This window comes from Aotus nancymaae, unplaced genomic scaffold (genome assembly GCF_030222135.1).
Source record: "Aotus nancymaae isolate 86718 unplaced genomic scaffold, 86718_ANA_hifiasm-v0.15.2.pri h1tg000002l, whole genome shotgun sequence".
NCBI classification, from domain to species: Eukaryota; Metazoa; Chordata; class Mammalia; order Primates; family Aotidae; genus Aotus; species Aotus nancymaae.
In genome coordinates, this window is record NW_026988413.1 from 33,931,861 (window position 1) to 33,949,236 (window position 17,376).

Here is a 17,376-nt window from a genome sequence, read left to right on the forward strand (position 1 = left end):
TGAAACAGTCTGACTTCATGGAACTTACTGTCCAGTAAGTAAAGGAGATGGGAATTAAATTTTTCACTTAAATATTACAGTAACAGTGGGATCAGTATTTTAAAGAAAAAAAAAAAAGGTCCTGTAACAGCATATGACACAGCATCCAGCCAAGCCTGGGTGACTGGGGAAGAAATATCTGAGGAAGGGTCAACTGGGCAGAGATCTGAATGGTGACTAAGATAATTAGGGAATGGTGAGGTAGACAATGGGAGGTTTTTAAAAGGCCTATGGGACTGGAGCATGGAGATCCAACAAGGAAGAATAACTTGTGATGAAGCCAGAGAGGAAGTTTAGAACTTTTATTTTTTATTTTTGGTATGGGGTTTTACTGGTGGAGTGCAATAGTGAGATCATAGCTCACTGCAGCTTTGTACTCCTGAGCTCATGGCTGGTCACTGTGGCTCACACCTGTAATCCCAGCACTTTGGGAGTCCGAGGCAGGTGTGTCACTTGAGGTCAGGAGTTCAAGACCAGCCTGATTAACATGGTGAAACCCTTTCTCTACTAAAAATACAAAAAAATTAGCCAGGCGTAGTGGCTTGTGGCTGTAATCCTAACTACTCAGGAGGCTGAGGCGAGAGAATCATTTGAGCCCGGGAGGCAGAGGTTGCAGTGAGCTGAGATGGCGCCACCACACTCCAGCCTGGGTGACAGAGTGAGACTCAATCTCAAAAAAAAAAAAAAAAAAAAAAATGCTCCTAGGCTCAAGTGATCCACCTGCCTCAGCCTCCTGAGTGGCTGGGACTACAGGCATGTGCCACCACACCTGACTAATTTTTAAATTTTTTTGTAGAGACAGGGTTTTGCCCATGCTGATGTCCAACTCCTGAGCTCAAGCGATCCTCCCACTTTGGCCTCCCGAAGTGCTAGGATACAGGCATGAGCCACTGTGCCCAGCCTTGTTTGAGACATTTTTGAAGTGGGACCTCAGAGGCCATGGTGATGATTTGGGTGGAAGACCAATAAAAAATTTTAAGCTGGAGAAGAATTTAAATGATCAGTGTTTTAAAAAATATATATGCCAATTGAGAATAAGTTTGGAAAAAATGGTGGTAGGAATAGGGTGGTAGCTGCCAGAAAAACTTCTGAGGCACAGAGACCCACTGCAAGGCTGTTTGCTGTCATCCATTGAGTCCCAGGGAAAGGGAAGGAGAGCTGTTGTGGAAGATGGAGAGGCAAAGAATGGCTTGAGAGGAATTGAGGGGACAGAATCAGCAGGGTGCAGGGACAAGTTGTATGTTGGGAAATGTATAACATGGAGGATGTGAGGAGACAGGAATAATTTCCAGGCCCCTCGGGGATGGCAACTGGGATCTGACACTCACTGAGATAGGCAAGCAGGAGGCAGAACAAATATTGGAAAAGTCATGAACTCTGAGACTTATTTAGAGTGCCAGTGGGACACCTAAGGAGAGATGTGAGTTGATAGTGGAGATCTAAATGTGGAGCTTGAGTGAGATTAAAGGTTGATGGATCAGGTTTCGTGATGGCCTTCACAGTATGTATGATGTGGAAGGCCCCACACCTAATCAGCCGACTTAGAACAGAGGGCATATGCAGCCTGCTTATGACTGTGGTCCAGCCTTTCATTATCCTCTACACATAGGGCCAAGATAATCGGTCTTCATTTCTGCTTTAAGATCATTACTCTTCCTCCCTCGTGCGAAAGCTCATTTCCTTCTAGAGCTCATACCTTTCAATACATCACTTCTAGACTTCCAGTTACTGGATATTTATCCATCCCCTGGTTCTTCTCCCACAGTCATCAGTATCATAGGACACCTGTGAGCGAGATGCCTGTATAATTCTCCTCTTTATCTCTGGAGATTTTGATGTGTGGGGTAGTAATTAGTTTTTCTCAACAAATCTTTTTTTTTTTTCCCAAAGACAGGGTTCACTCTGTCACCCAGGTTGGAGTGCAGTGGTGTGATCACGGCTCACTGCAGCCTCCACCTTTCGAGATCAAGTGATCTTCCTACCTCAGTCTTCTGTGTACCTAGGACCACAGGCACGTGCCACCACACCTGGCTAATTTTTTCTATTTTTGGTAGAGCAGGGTTTTACTGTGTTGCCCAGGGTGGTCTTGAACTTGTGAGCTCAAGCCATCTGCCCACTTTGGCCTGCCAAAGTGCTAGGATTACAGGTATGAGCTACTGTGCCTGGCCAACAAATCTTTATTAAGCTCCTACTAAGGGACAGGCTCTGTGTTAGGTACTGGATTCATCAGCAAACAAAACAAAGTTGCTGCCAAGGTGCTTACCTTCTATTTTGGCTGGGGGATGGTCAATAAATGCATGCCAGAAGATGCTATATGTGAAAACAAAAAACAGAACAAGATGAAAGGGTAAAGTAGATGAATGAGGTGGTGGGGGAATACAGGGCTTCCTCTAAGGAGATGACTGTGCTGAGACCCAAATGAAGTAAGAGCATAAGCTATGAGAATATAGGAGTGTATCATCTATTGCATCGTATCAAATTATCCTAACACTTAGTAGCTTAGAACAATAAGCATGTATTATTTCACCATTTCTCAGGATTAGGAGTCTGGGAGCAGCTTACCTGGGTGTTTCCGCCTAGAGTCTCTCAAGCTGTCTGCCAAGACTGTGGTCATCTCAAGTCTTGATTGAGACTGAATAATTTGCTTTCAAGCTTACTGACGGGTCTTGCAGACCTTAGTTCACTGAGGGCCTCAGTTCCTTGCCTCATGGCAGCTTACTTCCCATGAGGCAAGTGATGAGGGAGAAAGAAAGCAAGAGAGAGTGCCACAGTCCCAGTCTTTTATAACCTAATCACAGAATTGGCATACCATTCCTTATTTTTTTATGTCTTCTGTACTTTCCATTGCTTCCCTTTACTGACTTGTCATCTCCATTGTTTGAATGTGATTTTCCAGACTAGCTTTTGCTGCCTGTTCTCCCATTTCCTTTTTCATTAAAGCATTCTAAAAGAACAGTTTACATCTGCTGTCTTAGTGTTATGGTGCCTTGTCCTCTCCCCTCTACTGCTGCTGGCTTCTGCTCTTCACCACTCCAGTAAATCTTGTGTGTCAAAAAGACCTGATGGTGATAAAAACAAACAAATCTCTCTTCATTTGACCTGATTTCTATTGTGGCACTTGGTAATCCTTTCTTTCTCTATCTCTGTCTCTCTCTGATGATGAGATGGACAATGGGAGGTTTTTAAAAGGCCTGTGGGACTCTCTTATCTTGACTGAAACTGTCTCTGTCTCTCTCGTCCTGAAACCATCTTCTCCCTTTACTGCTAGTAAATCCATATTTTTTCTTCTACTCTGACACCACCAACCTGCCCTGGATTCAGTTCTTTTGCCAAATTTTAAAATGTAGGCATTTCATAAGGTTTTGTCTTCACTTTTTTCTTTTTTTTTTTTTTTTGCCATGCTTTGCCTTTAAAGCTGTACCAAAACTAAACTGATTTTACATGACTGCCAACACTCATCACCATATACAAATGCACACACATGGGCTTCCACCTGTGTTCTTTATTTTTTGTTACTGGAATCTAGATACCCCAGTTAAAAAAAAAATGGAATTTTCCAATTTTCCCTGTCTTATATTTCCACATTTTGTAAATTACCAAGACATACTCATTCTGTCTCCCAAATCCTTCTTAACTCACCTTTCTCTCTAGCATAGTCCTAGCCCTTATTGTTTTCTACCAGGTCTGTTGTGTTCATCTGATAACTGATGTCCCAGTGTCTGCTCTGGTCACTCGTTGTCTACCCTTGTTGCTGCCACCAGTTATCTAACACATGCTTCTTACCATTTTATCACCTCTGCTACCCAGCTACTCTTGATCTTTGCATCTCCAGATAGGACCCAGAGTCCTGCCTCCCCTCACATGGCCCCCACCACGCCATAGTGAATGTCCCTGCTAATATGAAAGTCCTCACATTTCCCTCAAAAGGCCTTGCTATGTTATTCTTTTGTGCTTTATTGCCCTTGTTCTTTTTTTTTCTTTTTCCTGAAGTATTCTTTGTTTCTCTCTATCCCCCTCACACGACTCATGGGTTGTTCAAAACCTGTGTCCCTTTTCTCTGCCCTGTGATCTTCTCGTCTCCCACTCTGGCCCCCCAGCAGAGTTAATAACATCTTTTCTTTTGCCTTTTCTCCCTCTGTGTGGGTTTCCATTGCTGCTGTCAGGCTATTATATTTTCATGTGTATCCTGTCTCAGGTGGTGTCAGTGTTTAAGGGCAAGGTCTTTGGCTCATTTCTCACTGTGCCCCCAACATTTAGCAGAATCCCTGAAATGTTGTTAATACTGAGTAAATGTTGGTTAAATTACATATAATTGAACTAAGTATGGCTTCAGGTATGGTTTTGTAGGGGAAATGAATTCAAAAATAAGATTCTTAGTGTCCTTGTTTCAAAAATGTGGTTTGGTTACTTGGTGGAATCTAGCTCTGACTCTGTTAGGCAGAAGAACTTGGAAAAAATAAAATGCCTGCCAACTTAGAGTATTAGAATTGAAGCAATTAAAAGGTTTTCTGATGTCCCTCCTAAGACATTCATATTTCACTTTATATCTTGCTGGTCAAACTTTATACACATTACTAAGTTTCTCAAGGTTGGTTATCTTTACTTTGAATATTTTCCTATAGGGACAATGTTGCACTTTGTATCAGTTCGGGTACACTATAAAGACAGGGAAAACACAATAATTGAACAGGGAATGCTTAATATAAACAGTAACAAATTGTTTACTATGGGTAAATAAAACTCTAAAGAATATAGGAGTAGCAGAAATAGGAAGTCAAATACCCAAAGAGGTACCACCCCCCTCCACCCAGGGCTGGGATCCAGACCTCACTGGCGAACATGTGTCATATTGCATGGCAGAGAGGTTCACCAAAGTGTTATAGTAGTGACACTTGCAGATAATTGATGTTCTGGGATTCTAGAGGGAAGCTGTCCACAGGGAGGTGCCACACTGCAGAACTCACTGGGAATCTGCCAGTGGGGATGGTGCACCAGAAGGCCATTCTCAGGGGTCTGGAGAAATGCTGCCCATGGTTGATGGCATGTGCCTTCAGGTAAGAAGAGAACCAGGAAGAAGACCCCCTTTTCTTCTAGTGTACGTCCTCTGGCACCCTCTATCAACATTGCTTAGAGTTGTGTTAGCCGACATAGGTAGGGCAATGGAAAGGTGGAATTGGAGCTGAAAAGCAACAGATTGACAGCTGGCAGAGTCCATCCGTTTAACTAATGAGTTTCCCTGTATTCCAAGTTGAGTTACAACTATCACAGAAATTAGGGTACAAATAGACCAAAAAAAGTGTATATATAATGTAATGTATAAGATCATATGTGTAAATATTTAATATTTGTGAATATAATTCCAAATTGCATATAAATCTTATGCAGCTTATAAATATCTAATTTATTTATGTTAAATGTCACTGCTCAGTGAGAGTGATTAGATGAGGTTGAGAAGGGAGATGGAGACATATCTTTGAGTTCTGAAGTAGTTCTTGTCATTCTTAGACAAAACATACTGTTAAACATCTCAATTTCATTGTCTTTGATATAGAAACATTTAAAGCACGATTCCTGTACCTGTCACTCAAGAATTAATTTGTGTTGCCTTAAAAACATAAAAAATAAGACAGGGAGGCTTTTCAATAGTAAGTAATTGAGCTAGAACTGGTAAAGAGAGAGGAAATATTTTGGGAATGTGTTACACACGCAGAGGGTCCCTAATTTATGACAGTTCTGCTTATGATTTTTCGACTGCCATGGTAAAAAACTGGTATACATTCACTGGAAACCACATTTCGAGTGCCTATACAGATGTTCTGCTTTTTGTACTCAGTATAATATTTGACAGATTACATGAGATGTTCAATACTTTATCATAAAGTAAGCTTTGCATTAGATGATTTTGCCCAACTGTAGGCTAATGTGTTTTGAGCATTTTTCAGGTAGGTTACATGTATTAAATGCACTTTTGACATGATACTTTTAACTTAAGACAGGTTTATTGGGACATAACCTCACTGTAGTTTGAAGAGCATCTTATTTAACAGTGTAGAATTTACTACCACTGTTTCAGTACATAAGTCAGTCAACCAAAATATTTGAGTTCCAGAAATCTTGTTGGCATTGAGCAAAGATAGGAAACAAGGAAAACAATTTGTATGAGTGATTTTAAGAGGGAGAACTAAAGTGGTAGGAGAAGGCTTGGGGTCAGATAGTTGAGCTTGCCAATCAGTGGTTCAAGTGAGTCCACTTTGACTGTATCAAGCAGGTGTGCTTCCTGCCCCATGCAGACAGGAATGGTAGTGTGGTGCGAGCAGTGTGGTCATAACTTGGGAGTACTTCAGTATAATGAGTCAGTTCTTAGGGTAAAAGTTGAGGCCAGGCATGGTGGCTCATGCCTGTAATATTAGCACTTTGGGAGGCCAAAGCAAGAGGCTTGAGCCTAGGAGTTTGAGACCAGCCTGGGCCACATAGTGAGACCCCATATCTACAAAAATAATACAAAAACTAGCCAGGCACGATGGTGTGTGTTTGCAAGTCCCAGCTACCTGCAGGGGCTGAGGTGGGAGGATAGCTTGAGCCTGGGATGTCAAGACTGCAGTGAGCTGTGATTATGTCACTGGGCTACAGCCTGGGCCACAGAGTGAGACCCTGTCTAAAAAAAAAAAAACGGAAAAAGAAAAAGCTGACATGAATTTTTGTTCTGTAAGCTCAATAACAGCATATAATGTATGGAAGTGGTATTAAATTGTCCCGCAGGCTCTTCTGGGAGAGTCTTTTGACATTATAGAAAGAAGAAAGCAAGAATAAAAACAGTCTTATATGACCCATAGAGGATTCTTAGGAATATTGACAACATAATAGATGTTTAATGAATCTTAACTGATACTTAGATTTATAACTTAGCAGAATGAAGAGATTTAAGGCCAACTCTGGTGTCTCTTTCCAACTATAACCTTATTATTGTACTTACCTTTACCCAACTCTTGCTACCTGTCTCATGAACATGTTACTCTGTTGTTGTCATTGTTTTTATTTTATTTTATTTCTTTTCCAGTAGTAGTGGACAATTAGAAGTCACTTAGAGGTATTGCTTTTCAAGCCTCCATTCTTCCTAGTTATGATAAGTGTGTGAGAAGTTGGGGAGGTGGTAAAATCAGGGATGGGGACAGGTATATTCTAACCACTCCCCCAGCTGTTGGGCAATTTTGAGTAAAAATTACTTACGATAAATATTAACTTGGATACTAGACTTGCCCTACTATTGGTCTTCAAGTCCACATTCAAATGTTAGAGGATCCTCTCCCTGCTGAAAAACCAGCTAGAACTCTCAGACACAGGTAGGGATGTTGGGTTCGTATCTGCAGTTGCTTTCCTAATCATCTTTTTTCTTTTTTGGCTTATAAACAATGATCATTTATTTCTCATAGTTCCAGAGGCTTAGGCAGTACAAAATCAGGGTATTGGCAGATTTGGTGTCTGTGAGGACTTGCTTCCTGATTCACAGACAGCTGTCCTTTCACTCTGTCCACATGTGAAGAGATGAGAAGAGGTGGAAGGCATGAGAGAGTTCTGGTGTCTGTGTATAAGACCATGAATCACATTCATAAGGATGTCACTGTAAAGGATTCAATTGTAGAGGTGGCAGACATACAGGGTCAAAGTAAACCATCTTATAGGTTATTTTTTTACTATATACTGTGTCTCCTAAACATTTTAACATTTTAGAGAGATTTGGGGTCACCATTATATTAATTACCATGTATTATAAAACATTTTGAATCATTGTGGAATATTTGGCTGAAATACTTGTAGAAAGTCTGGCTGGATTGTTGAAAGCAAGTGGTGTTAGTGTTCACACCTAATTGTAAATGGGTTTTGTTTTGTTTTTCAGGTTTTTCTAAAGAGTGACCGAGTGGCCAGAATGGTTCAGAGTGGAGGGTGTTCTGCTAATGACTTCAGAGAAGTGTTCAAGAAAAACATAGAAAAACGTGTGCGGAGTTTGCCAGAAATAGACGGCTTGAGCAAAGAGACGGTCTTGAGCTCATGGATAGCCAAATATGATGCCATTTACAGGGGTGAAGAGGACTTGTGCAAACAGCCAAATAGGATGGCCCTGAGCGCAGTGTCTGAACTTATTCTGAGCAAGGAACAACTCTATGAAATGTTTCAGCAGATTCTGGGTATTAAAAAACTAGAACATCAGCTCCTTTATAATGCATGTCAGGTAAGTGATCTGTATTTTCCATTCCCCCATCTGACTCCTGGAATGAACATGAAGTATTTACAAGCATATGAAGATGTACTTTACTTGCTATAATCACTTTACTGGGAAAGTTGAGCAAAATTGAATTTTAGTAAATCACATAGTGGTATGTGAGAGAAGTTTTGAAAGAAGTATTTGGTAAGAATTTCAGTACTTCTTATCCAGTAAATAATTATCCCCATGTGCCCTATGTTAAGACATCAGATCTGTGCCTTGGATATATGTGGGCCATGCCCTGTAGAGTAAAATGAAAATCATCTCCTATCTGAAGAAACTTGACAATTTATAAAAAATAGGCATTTCTCACTGCAAAATAATCTTTTATAAATATATAATGCTGGTCTTCTGAGTTTCCTGGAAATAATGAAATTTCAAATTGTTTAACTCACACAGATAGAAATAAACTGTGGATGATTGTTGAACTACATAATTTAAAGAGATGACAGAGTTAATATTATATTTTCTCTTCAGTTGTTATTCTAGTTATACATATAAAATTGGGATAAAGGCAGGGCACAGTGACTCACATCTGTAATCCCAGCACTTTGGGAGTTGAGGCGGGTGGATCATGAGGTCAAGAGATCGAGACCATCCTGGCCAACATGGTGAAACCCCGTCTCTACTAAAAATGCAAAAATTAGTTGGACATGGTGGAGTGTGCCTGTAGTCCTAGCTACTTGGGAGGCTGAGGCAGGAGAATAGCTTGAACTTGGTAGGTGGAGGTTGCAGTGAGCCAAGATAGCACCACTGCACTCTAGCCGGGCAACAGAGCGAGACTCAATCTCAAAAAAAAAAAAAGGAATAAAATTACATTTCACATTTTTTATTTTTTAGACCCAATGAGTTGTCTAATAATGTAGTCCTTCTGTATTTATATTTTGTTTGCTTATTTTGGGGTATAAATTATTTAACTATCCCTAATATACTACTTAAATTGATAAAATTCTGGCACTTAAAAATTTATGTGTTCCTTAAGAGTTATACTTCTGTAATGTACATACGTTTATTTTTAATCTTTTTGCAAATCTTCTCTTAATTTCTGTATTATGCCCATATTGGTTACTTTGCATTGGTAATTTGTGGATCATTTCAAACATTAACAGTTAATTAATAGTAAATCAGTGTGGCACTTTAACCCTGTGAACAATTCAGGTACTCACCGTAATGATTTCACTGTTTTATTAAACCAGGTGGTTATTTGATAATAGTGGAAGATGACAATAAAACCAGAATCTTCTACTTTAAAAGATAGCTTCAACTGGGACTTGGTATTTTCAGTGAAACTGTAGCTCACTTGTACAAATAAATGTTCATGAACATAATTTAGTGGGAAAATTCAGATTCAGACAGTCAGTAGATACTTACTGAGCTTTATTCAAGTCCAAGGCCTCTGTAGGTATTAGGGAATCCAAGTTAAGTGGGAAAAAATTTTTTTTTCCTCTTTAGAGGCTAAAGTCCCTATAAGGTAAGACTTGGTAGGTCTAAGAAAAGTCATTTATTTGCAGCTTGCCCAGCTTTTTATTCTGAGGATAGGAGTGATGACTTCCAAGCTCTTTATATGTCTCAGCAAAAGCTATAATTCCTTTCAGTTCTGAGATTTGAAAGAAAAGCTTATGGATTTTTTTTATTGATTTTAAAACACAAAGAAATTTTAAGACCTCTAAATGAATTATTACATACGGATTAGAGTATACTAAATGTTACAAAGTTATAAAGTATCCATGTTTCTATGAGGTTATATTGTTAACTTAAAATATGTTTAGGTCGTCTGCCTACTAGAGAATCAGCTGAGGTATGGACATCCTGGTTTTAGTCTTCTGTGATTTGAAAGCTGCTTGCAATTCAGATCTTCAGCTTAAACAGTGGATTTGTTCTTGCTCAGGATTGGACTGAACAACAACAAATAGCAGATTTGTTTATTTGTCCTTTCAGCTCTATCAGTATTTATCTCATATATTTTGATATTCTGTTAGGTATATATATTTTTATTAGGATTGTTATGTCTTTTTGTAGAATTGACTCCTTTATCATGATATAGTATTCCTCTTTATCCCTGATTATCTTCCTTTTTCTAAAGTCTACATTGTCTTAAGCTAGTAAAGCCACTCCTGCTTTCTTTTTATTAAGGTTAACATGGTGTCACTTTCTTTATCTCTTTACTTTTAACCTAAGTCTTTATTTTATTTTTTTGAGATGGTGTCTCACTCATGTTGCCTAGGCTGGAGTGCAGTGGCACAACCTTGGCTCATTGCAACCTCTGCCTCCTGGGTTCAAGCGATTCTTCTGCTTCAGCCTCTCAAGTAGCTTGGATTACAGGCATCCGCCACCATGCCTGGCTAATTTTTTTGTATTTTTAGTAGAGATGGGGTTTCACCATGTTGGCCAGGTTTGTCTTGAACTCTTGACATCAGGTGATCCACCAACTTTAGCCTCCCAAAGTGCTGGGGTTACAGACATGAGCCACCATGCATGGCTCATCTTTTAATGGGTATGTTTAGGCCATTCATATTTAAGGTGATTACTAATGTAGTTGGATTAAATTTTAAAATCTTTGCAGCTTTTACCACTTCATGCATTTGTTCTTTGCCCTCCCCTACTTTTTATGCCTTCTCTAATTTTGATTGAACACTTTATATGAATTCCATTTTTCATATTATCTTTTGGTGTACTGTTTATACTTGTTTTTTTTAAACAAAACAAAATTTTAGTGATTAATCTATAGTTTAAAATACACATTTAAAAATATTCCAAGTTCACCCTCAAATAACACTTTATTATAAGGCAGCTACTCCATAGCAGAGTATACCGAATTCTTCCTTCTAGTGTCTCGTGACATTGCTGTCATTCACTTCACTTATAATATGCTACAACCCCCCAATATATTGTTTCTATTATTGCTTTGAACAGTTATCTTTTAGCTCAATTTAAAATAAGAAAAATAAAAGATTATATATTTTACCTTCATTTATTCCTTCTCTGATGATGCTCTTTTGTTTCTTTATGTAGATCCAGATTTCTTTCTGATACTATTTTCCTTATCTCTGAAGAACTTTTAATATTTCTTGTAGGCCAAAACTAGTGGTGATGAGACTAGTAGTCTCTCAGTTTTTGTCTGAGAAAGTCTTTGTTTCTTCTTCACATTTAAAGTATAATGTCACTGGATAGAGAATTATCATTTTTTTTTTTCTCTTTTAACACTCTGAAAATTTTATCATCACACTGCTGTTTTGCTTGCATGGTTTCTGATGAGAAGTTTGATGTAGTTCTTATCATTTACCCTTGAGAGGTAAGGTGTTGTTTTCCCCCTATGACTTCCTTCTAGATTTTTTCCTTCTTTCAGTTTTCTGCAATTTGAATGCTTTGTCTAGGTGTGTGGGGGGCAGGGGGTGGAGTGCGGTGGGTGTGTATTTCTTTTGCTTGGTGTTTTTCTGAGCTTCCTGTATCTGTGGGTCAGTGTCTATCATTAAGTTTTGGAAAGTTCGCTGCTGCTATTCAAATATTCCTTCTGTCCTATCCCCTGTTTATTCTTTTTCTGGTATTCCAGATATGTTTATGTTACCCTCCTTTGATGTTATCCCACAGTCCTGGAATGTTCTGTTCTGTTTGTTCAGCTCTTTTTCTCTTTGTATTTCAGACTGGGAAGTTTTTATTGACCTATCTTCAAGCTCACTGATTCTTTCCTCAGCAATGTCAAGTCCACTAATGAGCATATTGAAGGCATTCTTCATTTCTTTTACAGTGTTTTTTTATTTCTAGCATTTCCTTTGGATTTTTTGGTAGAATGTCCATCTCCTGCTTGTATTATGCATGTTCTTGCATATATTCAACTTTTTACATTAGGGCCCTTAGCCTATTAATAATAGTAATTTAAATTCCTTGTTTGATAATTCTAACATCTGTCTCACACCTGAATCTAGTTCAGATGCTTGCTTTATCTCTCCAGACTGTGTTTCTTTTGTTTTGTTTTGTTTCGTTTTTTCCTATTGGCATGCTTCATAATTTTTTCTTGTAAGCCAGATATATTAGGTAACGAGAACTGATTACTGAGGTAACTAAGGCTTTCATACGAATATCTATGTTAATCTGAGTAGGAGTTGAGCTATGCTTAATGTTTAATGTTTCTTGTAGCCATAGGTATGAGAAACTTCAAATTCCTCCAGTATCCTTGTTTTTGTCTCTCTTGACTGGGCCTCCCTAAAGACTCCACCCCAGAGAAAGTCTATATCCTGCAGCTGTTTTGGCTGTGACCAATCCACTCTTGTCATCCTGCAGCTCTGTTGATGTTGTGGTAAGGTCTTGAAGAGGTGGAGTGTCCTCTAATCTGATTAAACCCTCAGTCTTTTAGTGGACCTTTAACCTTCAAAAGTGTTTCTGTCCCTGGTCCAGGAGTGTATTGCTCCCTCTCATCACCATGTTCTTCATTCTCTTCCCTAGCTGAAGATTCTCAGTCTCTTTTCTTGAAGTCCTGTCTCCTGTTCACTCTGCTTTTGTTTGTTTGTATTTGCTTTTCAATTATGAGTCAAGAGAGCTGGAGTGGGGTGGTATTCTCTTCCTCCAACTGGGATATGTTTTCAGTGTTTCCCTCAAGCAAAATCTTTCCCCTTTTGTTAGAGAGAAGAATCTGGTAGATTGAACAATGGCTTTCTCCCCCTTTTATTTGCCATGACCATACAGGGATCTTATTTGGATCCTCACTGTGAGAACTTGGTGGGGTAACTGAAAGCAAAGTAGATCAAAGTGTGGGGGCCTGTTTATGATTGTGGCTCCAGGAATGTCTTACACTCTGCAACCAGCTCATAGTAATTTGTCAAAATTACTAGACATGTAAGTGTTCCTACCACTTATGGCATACAGCAGCTTCTGCTCCAAGTGCTTTATCTTTCTGGATTTGCCTATCTTTCTAGATTTTGATGAGTGGTTTGCCCTGCACCATTAGTTCTCTGAGAAGTCCAAGAAAAGTCAGTAATTTGTAGCTTGCTCAGCTTTGTATTCTGAGAATGAGAGTGATGACTTCCAAGCTCTTTATATGTCTGAGCTAAAACTATAATTTCTTTCAGTTCTAAGATTTGAAAGAAAAGCTTAAGGATTATTTTTGATTGGTTTTGAAACAAAAATAAATTATAAAAAGTATTCCTATAAATAAGGACAAAGAATAATCATTTTATAGAAATTATGAAAATAAATTAAGAAAGCAGCTGAGGCACTTTTTTTTTTTTTTCTAAATAGCATGCAAGCATACCTCGGCAATATTGTGGGTCCAGTTACAGCCCACTTTCATAAAGTGAATATTACAATAAAGCAGGTCAGACAATTTTTTTTAATTTTACACTGCATTAAAAAATTTATGTTTGCACAGTACTGTAGTTTATTAAGTGTATAATAGCATTATGTTTAAAAAATAACATATGTACCTTAATTTAAAAATAATTTATTGTTTAAAAATGCTACCAATCATGTGAGCCTTCTCCAAGTTATAATCTTTTTGCTGGTGGAAGGTCATGCCTTGATGTGGATGGGTGCTTACTGATGAGGTTGGCTATAGCAGTTTCTTTAAATAAGACAACATGAAGTTTGCCACAGCAATTCACTCTTCTTTTCACAAAATATTTCTGTATAGTATGTGATGTTGTTTGATAGCATTTTACCCACAGTAGAACATCTTTCAAAATTGGAATTAGTCGTCTCATACCGTGCCACTGCTTTATCAGCTATATTTATATGAATATTCCAAATCCTTTGTCATGTCAACAGTGTTCACAGCATCTTCACTAGGATTAGATTTCACCTCAAGGAACAACTTTCTTTGCTCATCCATAAGAAGCAGTTCCTCATCCATTCAGGTTTTATCATGAGATTTTAGCAATTCAATCACATCTTTAGGTACCACTTCTATTTCTAATTCCCTTGCTATTTCCAGAACATCTGCAGTTACTTCTTCCACTGAAGTCTTGAATCCTTCAAAGGCATCTATGAGGATTGGAATCAACTTCTTCCAAATGCCTGTTGATGTTGACATTTTGACCTCCTCCCTTGAATCACAAGTGTGTTAATGGCATCCAGACGGGTGAATCCTTTCCAGAAGATTTTCCTTTACTTTGCCCCGATCTGTCAGAGCAGTCACTATCTGTGGCAGCTATGGCCTTACAAAATGTATTTCTTAAATAATAAGACTTGAAAGTCAAAATTGCTTCTTGATTCATTGGCTGCAGAATGAATGTTGTGTTAGCAGCATGAAAACAATGTGAATCTTCTTGTACATCTCCATCAGAACCCTTGGTTTACTAAGTGCATTGTCAGTGAGCAATACTATTTTGAAAGGAATCTTTATTTTCTGGGTAGTCTCAATATTCAGTAAACCATGCTGGAAAACATATGTGCTGTCATACGGACTTTGTTGTTCTATTCATGGAGCACTGGCAAAAGTAGATTTAACATGATTTTTGAAAGCCCTACGATTTTCAGAATGGCAAATAAGCATTAGCTTCAACCTAAACTTACAAGCTACATTAGCCACTAACGAGACAGTCAGCCTGTCCTTTGAAGCTTTGAAACCAGGCATTGACTTCTTCTTGGTAGCTATGAAAGCCCTAGATGGTATCTTCCAATAGAAGGCTGTTTCGTCTACATTAAAATATGTTGTTTAGTTTAGCCACTTTCTTTATTTTTTCTTTTATCATTTTAAACATTTTATTAAAATTTTTTTTTTATTCTACTTTAAGTTCTGGGGTACATGTGCAGAATATGCAGGTTTGTTACATAGGTACACACATGCCATAGTGGTTTGCTGTATCCATCCCCCATCATCTACATTAGTTATTTCTCCTAATGCTCTCCTTCCTCAATACCCCCACCCCCTGAGAAGCCCTGGTGTGTGATATTGCCCTCCCTGTGTCCATGTGTTCTCATTGTTCAAGACCCACTTTGTATTTTATTTTATTTTTATTATTTATTTTTTTAAATTGTACTTTAGGTTCTGGGGTACATGTGCAGATCATGCAGGCTTGTTGTATAGGTACATACATGGCAATGTGGTTTGTTACCTTCATCCCTCTGTCACCTATATCTGGCATTTCTCCCCATGTTATCCCTCCCCAACTTCCCTAACCCCACGCTGTCCCTCCCCTGGCCCCACCAACAGACCCCAGTGTGTGACGCTCCCCTCCCTGTGTCCATGTGTTCTCATTGTTCAACACCTACCTATGAGTGAGAACAGGTGGTGTTTGATTTTCTGTTCTTGTGTCAGTTTGCTGAGAATGATGGTTTCCAGATTCATCCATGTCCCTACAAAGAATATGAACTCATCCTTTTTTATAGCTGCATAATATTCCATGGTGTATATGTGCCACATTTTCCTTGTTCAGTCTATCATCGATGGGCATTTGGGTTGGTTCTAGGTCTTTGCTATTGTAAACAGTGCTGCAATGAACATATATGTGCATGTGTCTGTGTAATAGAACAATTTATAATCCTTTGGTATATACCCAGTAATGGGGTTGCTGGGTCAAATGGAATTTCTATTTCTAGGTCCTTGAGGAAGTGCCACACTGTCTTCTACAATGGTTGAACCAACACCAACTTATGATTGAGAGCATGCAGTGTTTGGTTTTCTGTTCTTGTGTCAGTTTCATCGATGATCTTTGCTAGATCTTCTGGATAACTTGCTGCATATTCTATATCAATACTTGATGCTTCACCCTGTACTTCTATGTTATGTAAATGGATTATTTCCTTTAATCTCATGATCCAACTTCTCCTAGCTTAAACTTTTCTTCTGCAGCTTCCTTACCTTTCTTATAGCCTTCAATTTGGCTGTTTGGTGCAAGAAGCTTAGCATTTGATCTGTCTCTCCTTATGACATGCCTTCCTAAGCTTAATCATTTCTAGCTTTTGACTTAAAGTGAGAGATATGCTACTCTTCATTTCACTTAAACATTTAGAGGCCATTATAAGGTTATTAATTGGGCTAATTTCATTGTTGGTGTGTTTTAGGCAATGGATAGGCCTGAGTGGGGAGGAAAGAAATGAGGAAGTGGCTGGTCAGTGGGGCAGTCAGAACACATATTATCATTTATTGAGTTTGTTGTCTTATATGGGAGCAGTTCATGGTGCCTCAAAACAGTTGCAATAGTGACATCAAAGATCACTCATTGTAAATCACCTTAACAGATAAAATAATAATGAAAGAATTTGAAATATTGTGAGAATTATGAGACACAGAAGTGAGACACAGAATGAGACACAGAAGTGAGCACATACTGTTGGAAAAATAGCACCAATAGACTTGCTTGACTCAAGATGGCCACAAACCTTCAATGTGTAAAAATCATCATATCTGCAAAGTGCAATAAAGAGAAGCTCAGTAAAATAAGGTATGCCTGTATATTTTTTCTTTTGTTGTATTCCAACAAAGGTTAAAAATAAAAGATAAGGCAAAGTAATAGAAATTACAGAAACTAGCCTGCCCTTTATAGAAAGGAATAATCCGAGAAGAGAAATAGAAGAGCAGGCCTTAGGAAGGCAGGGAGGATCTAAAGCCAGAGGAGCTTCTGGAACCTGGCTCGGGTATATGTTAGTGAGATTTACCTCACCTTCTCCATGTTTCAGGAAAAGCTTTGAGATTCCTCCTAATTGTAACAGTCTCACTTCTGTATTTGTTTACCTTATCTGGCCCTGTGTTTTTGGCTGCACAAATCTCCTACAAAATCTGAAAGATGTTGCCTGCTTAAAAGTCAAGCTCAGGATAGAGGACTGTTCTGGTGAGGTGTGCAGGATGGCAGCAGCCAGGCAATGTCTGGAGACTTGAGAGGGAAAGGACACGAATGAGAAGGGAGCCTTGTCAGGGCTGCCACATGACATCGATGGCCATCATTTGCTCATATTTTTCCCCAGAACTTCAGGATGACCATCAGGAGTGGAAAAATAGGAAGCTCTCTTCTGAAAAAGGATATTTACATTACTTTGAGTTAGAGCCAGTAATGTATTAATTATCAAAATTAAGGCATGAAGGAAACTCCTAAAACACTAAGATAGAAGATAGCACATACCACAGTTAAGAAATGAAATCAGGGATA

The 17,376-nt window shown here is 38.7% G+C and overlaps 1 protein-coding gene across 8 annotated transcripts in view; it reads left to right on the forward strand.

The window, feature by feature from the left end:
• The window catches only part of CADPS2 (calcium dependent secretion activator 2), a 579,466-nt gene that overhangs the window by 204,194 nt on the left and 357,896 nt on the right, over positions 1 to 17,376 (forward strand). For all 8 annotated transcript variants that reach the window (XM_064373922.1, XM_064373927.1, XM_064373929.1 and 5 more), the window contains exon 3: positions 7,934 to 8,266. In XM_064373922.1, coding sequence (XP_064229992.1) covers positions 7,934 to 8,266 — 333 coding nt within the window. The remainder of the gene's footprint in view (positions 1 to 7,933; positions 8,267 to 17,376) is intronic.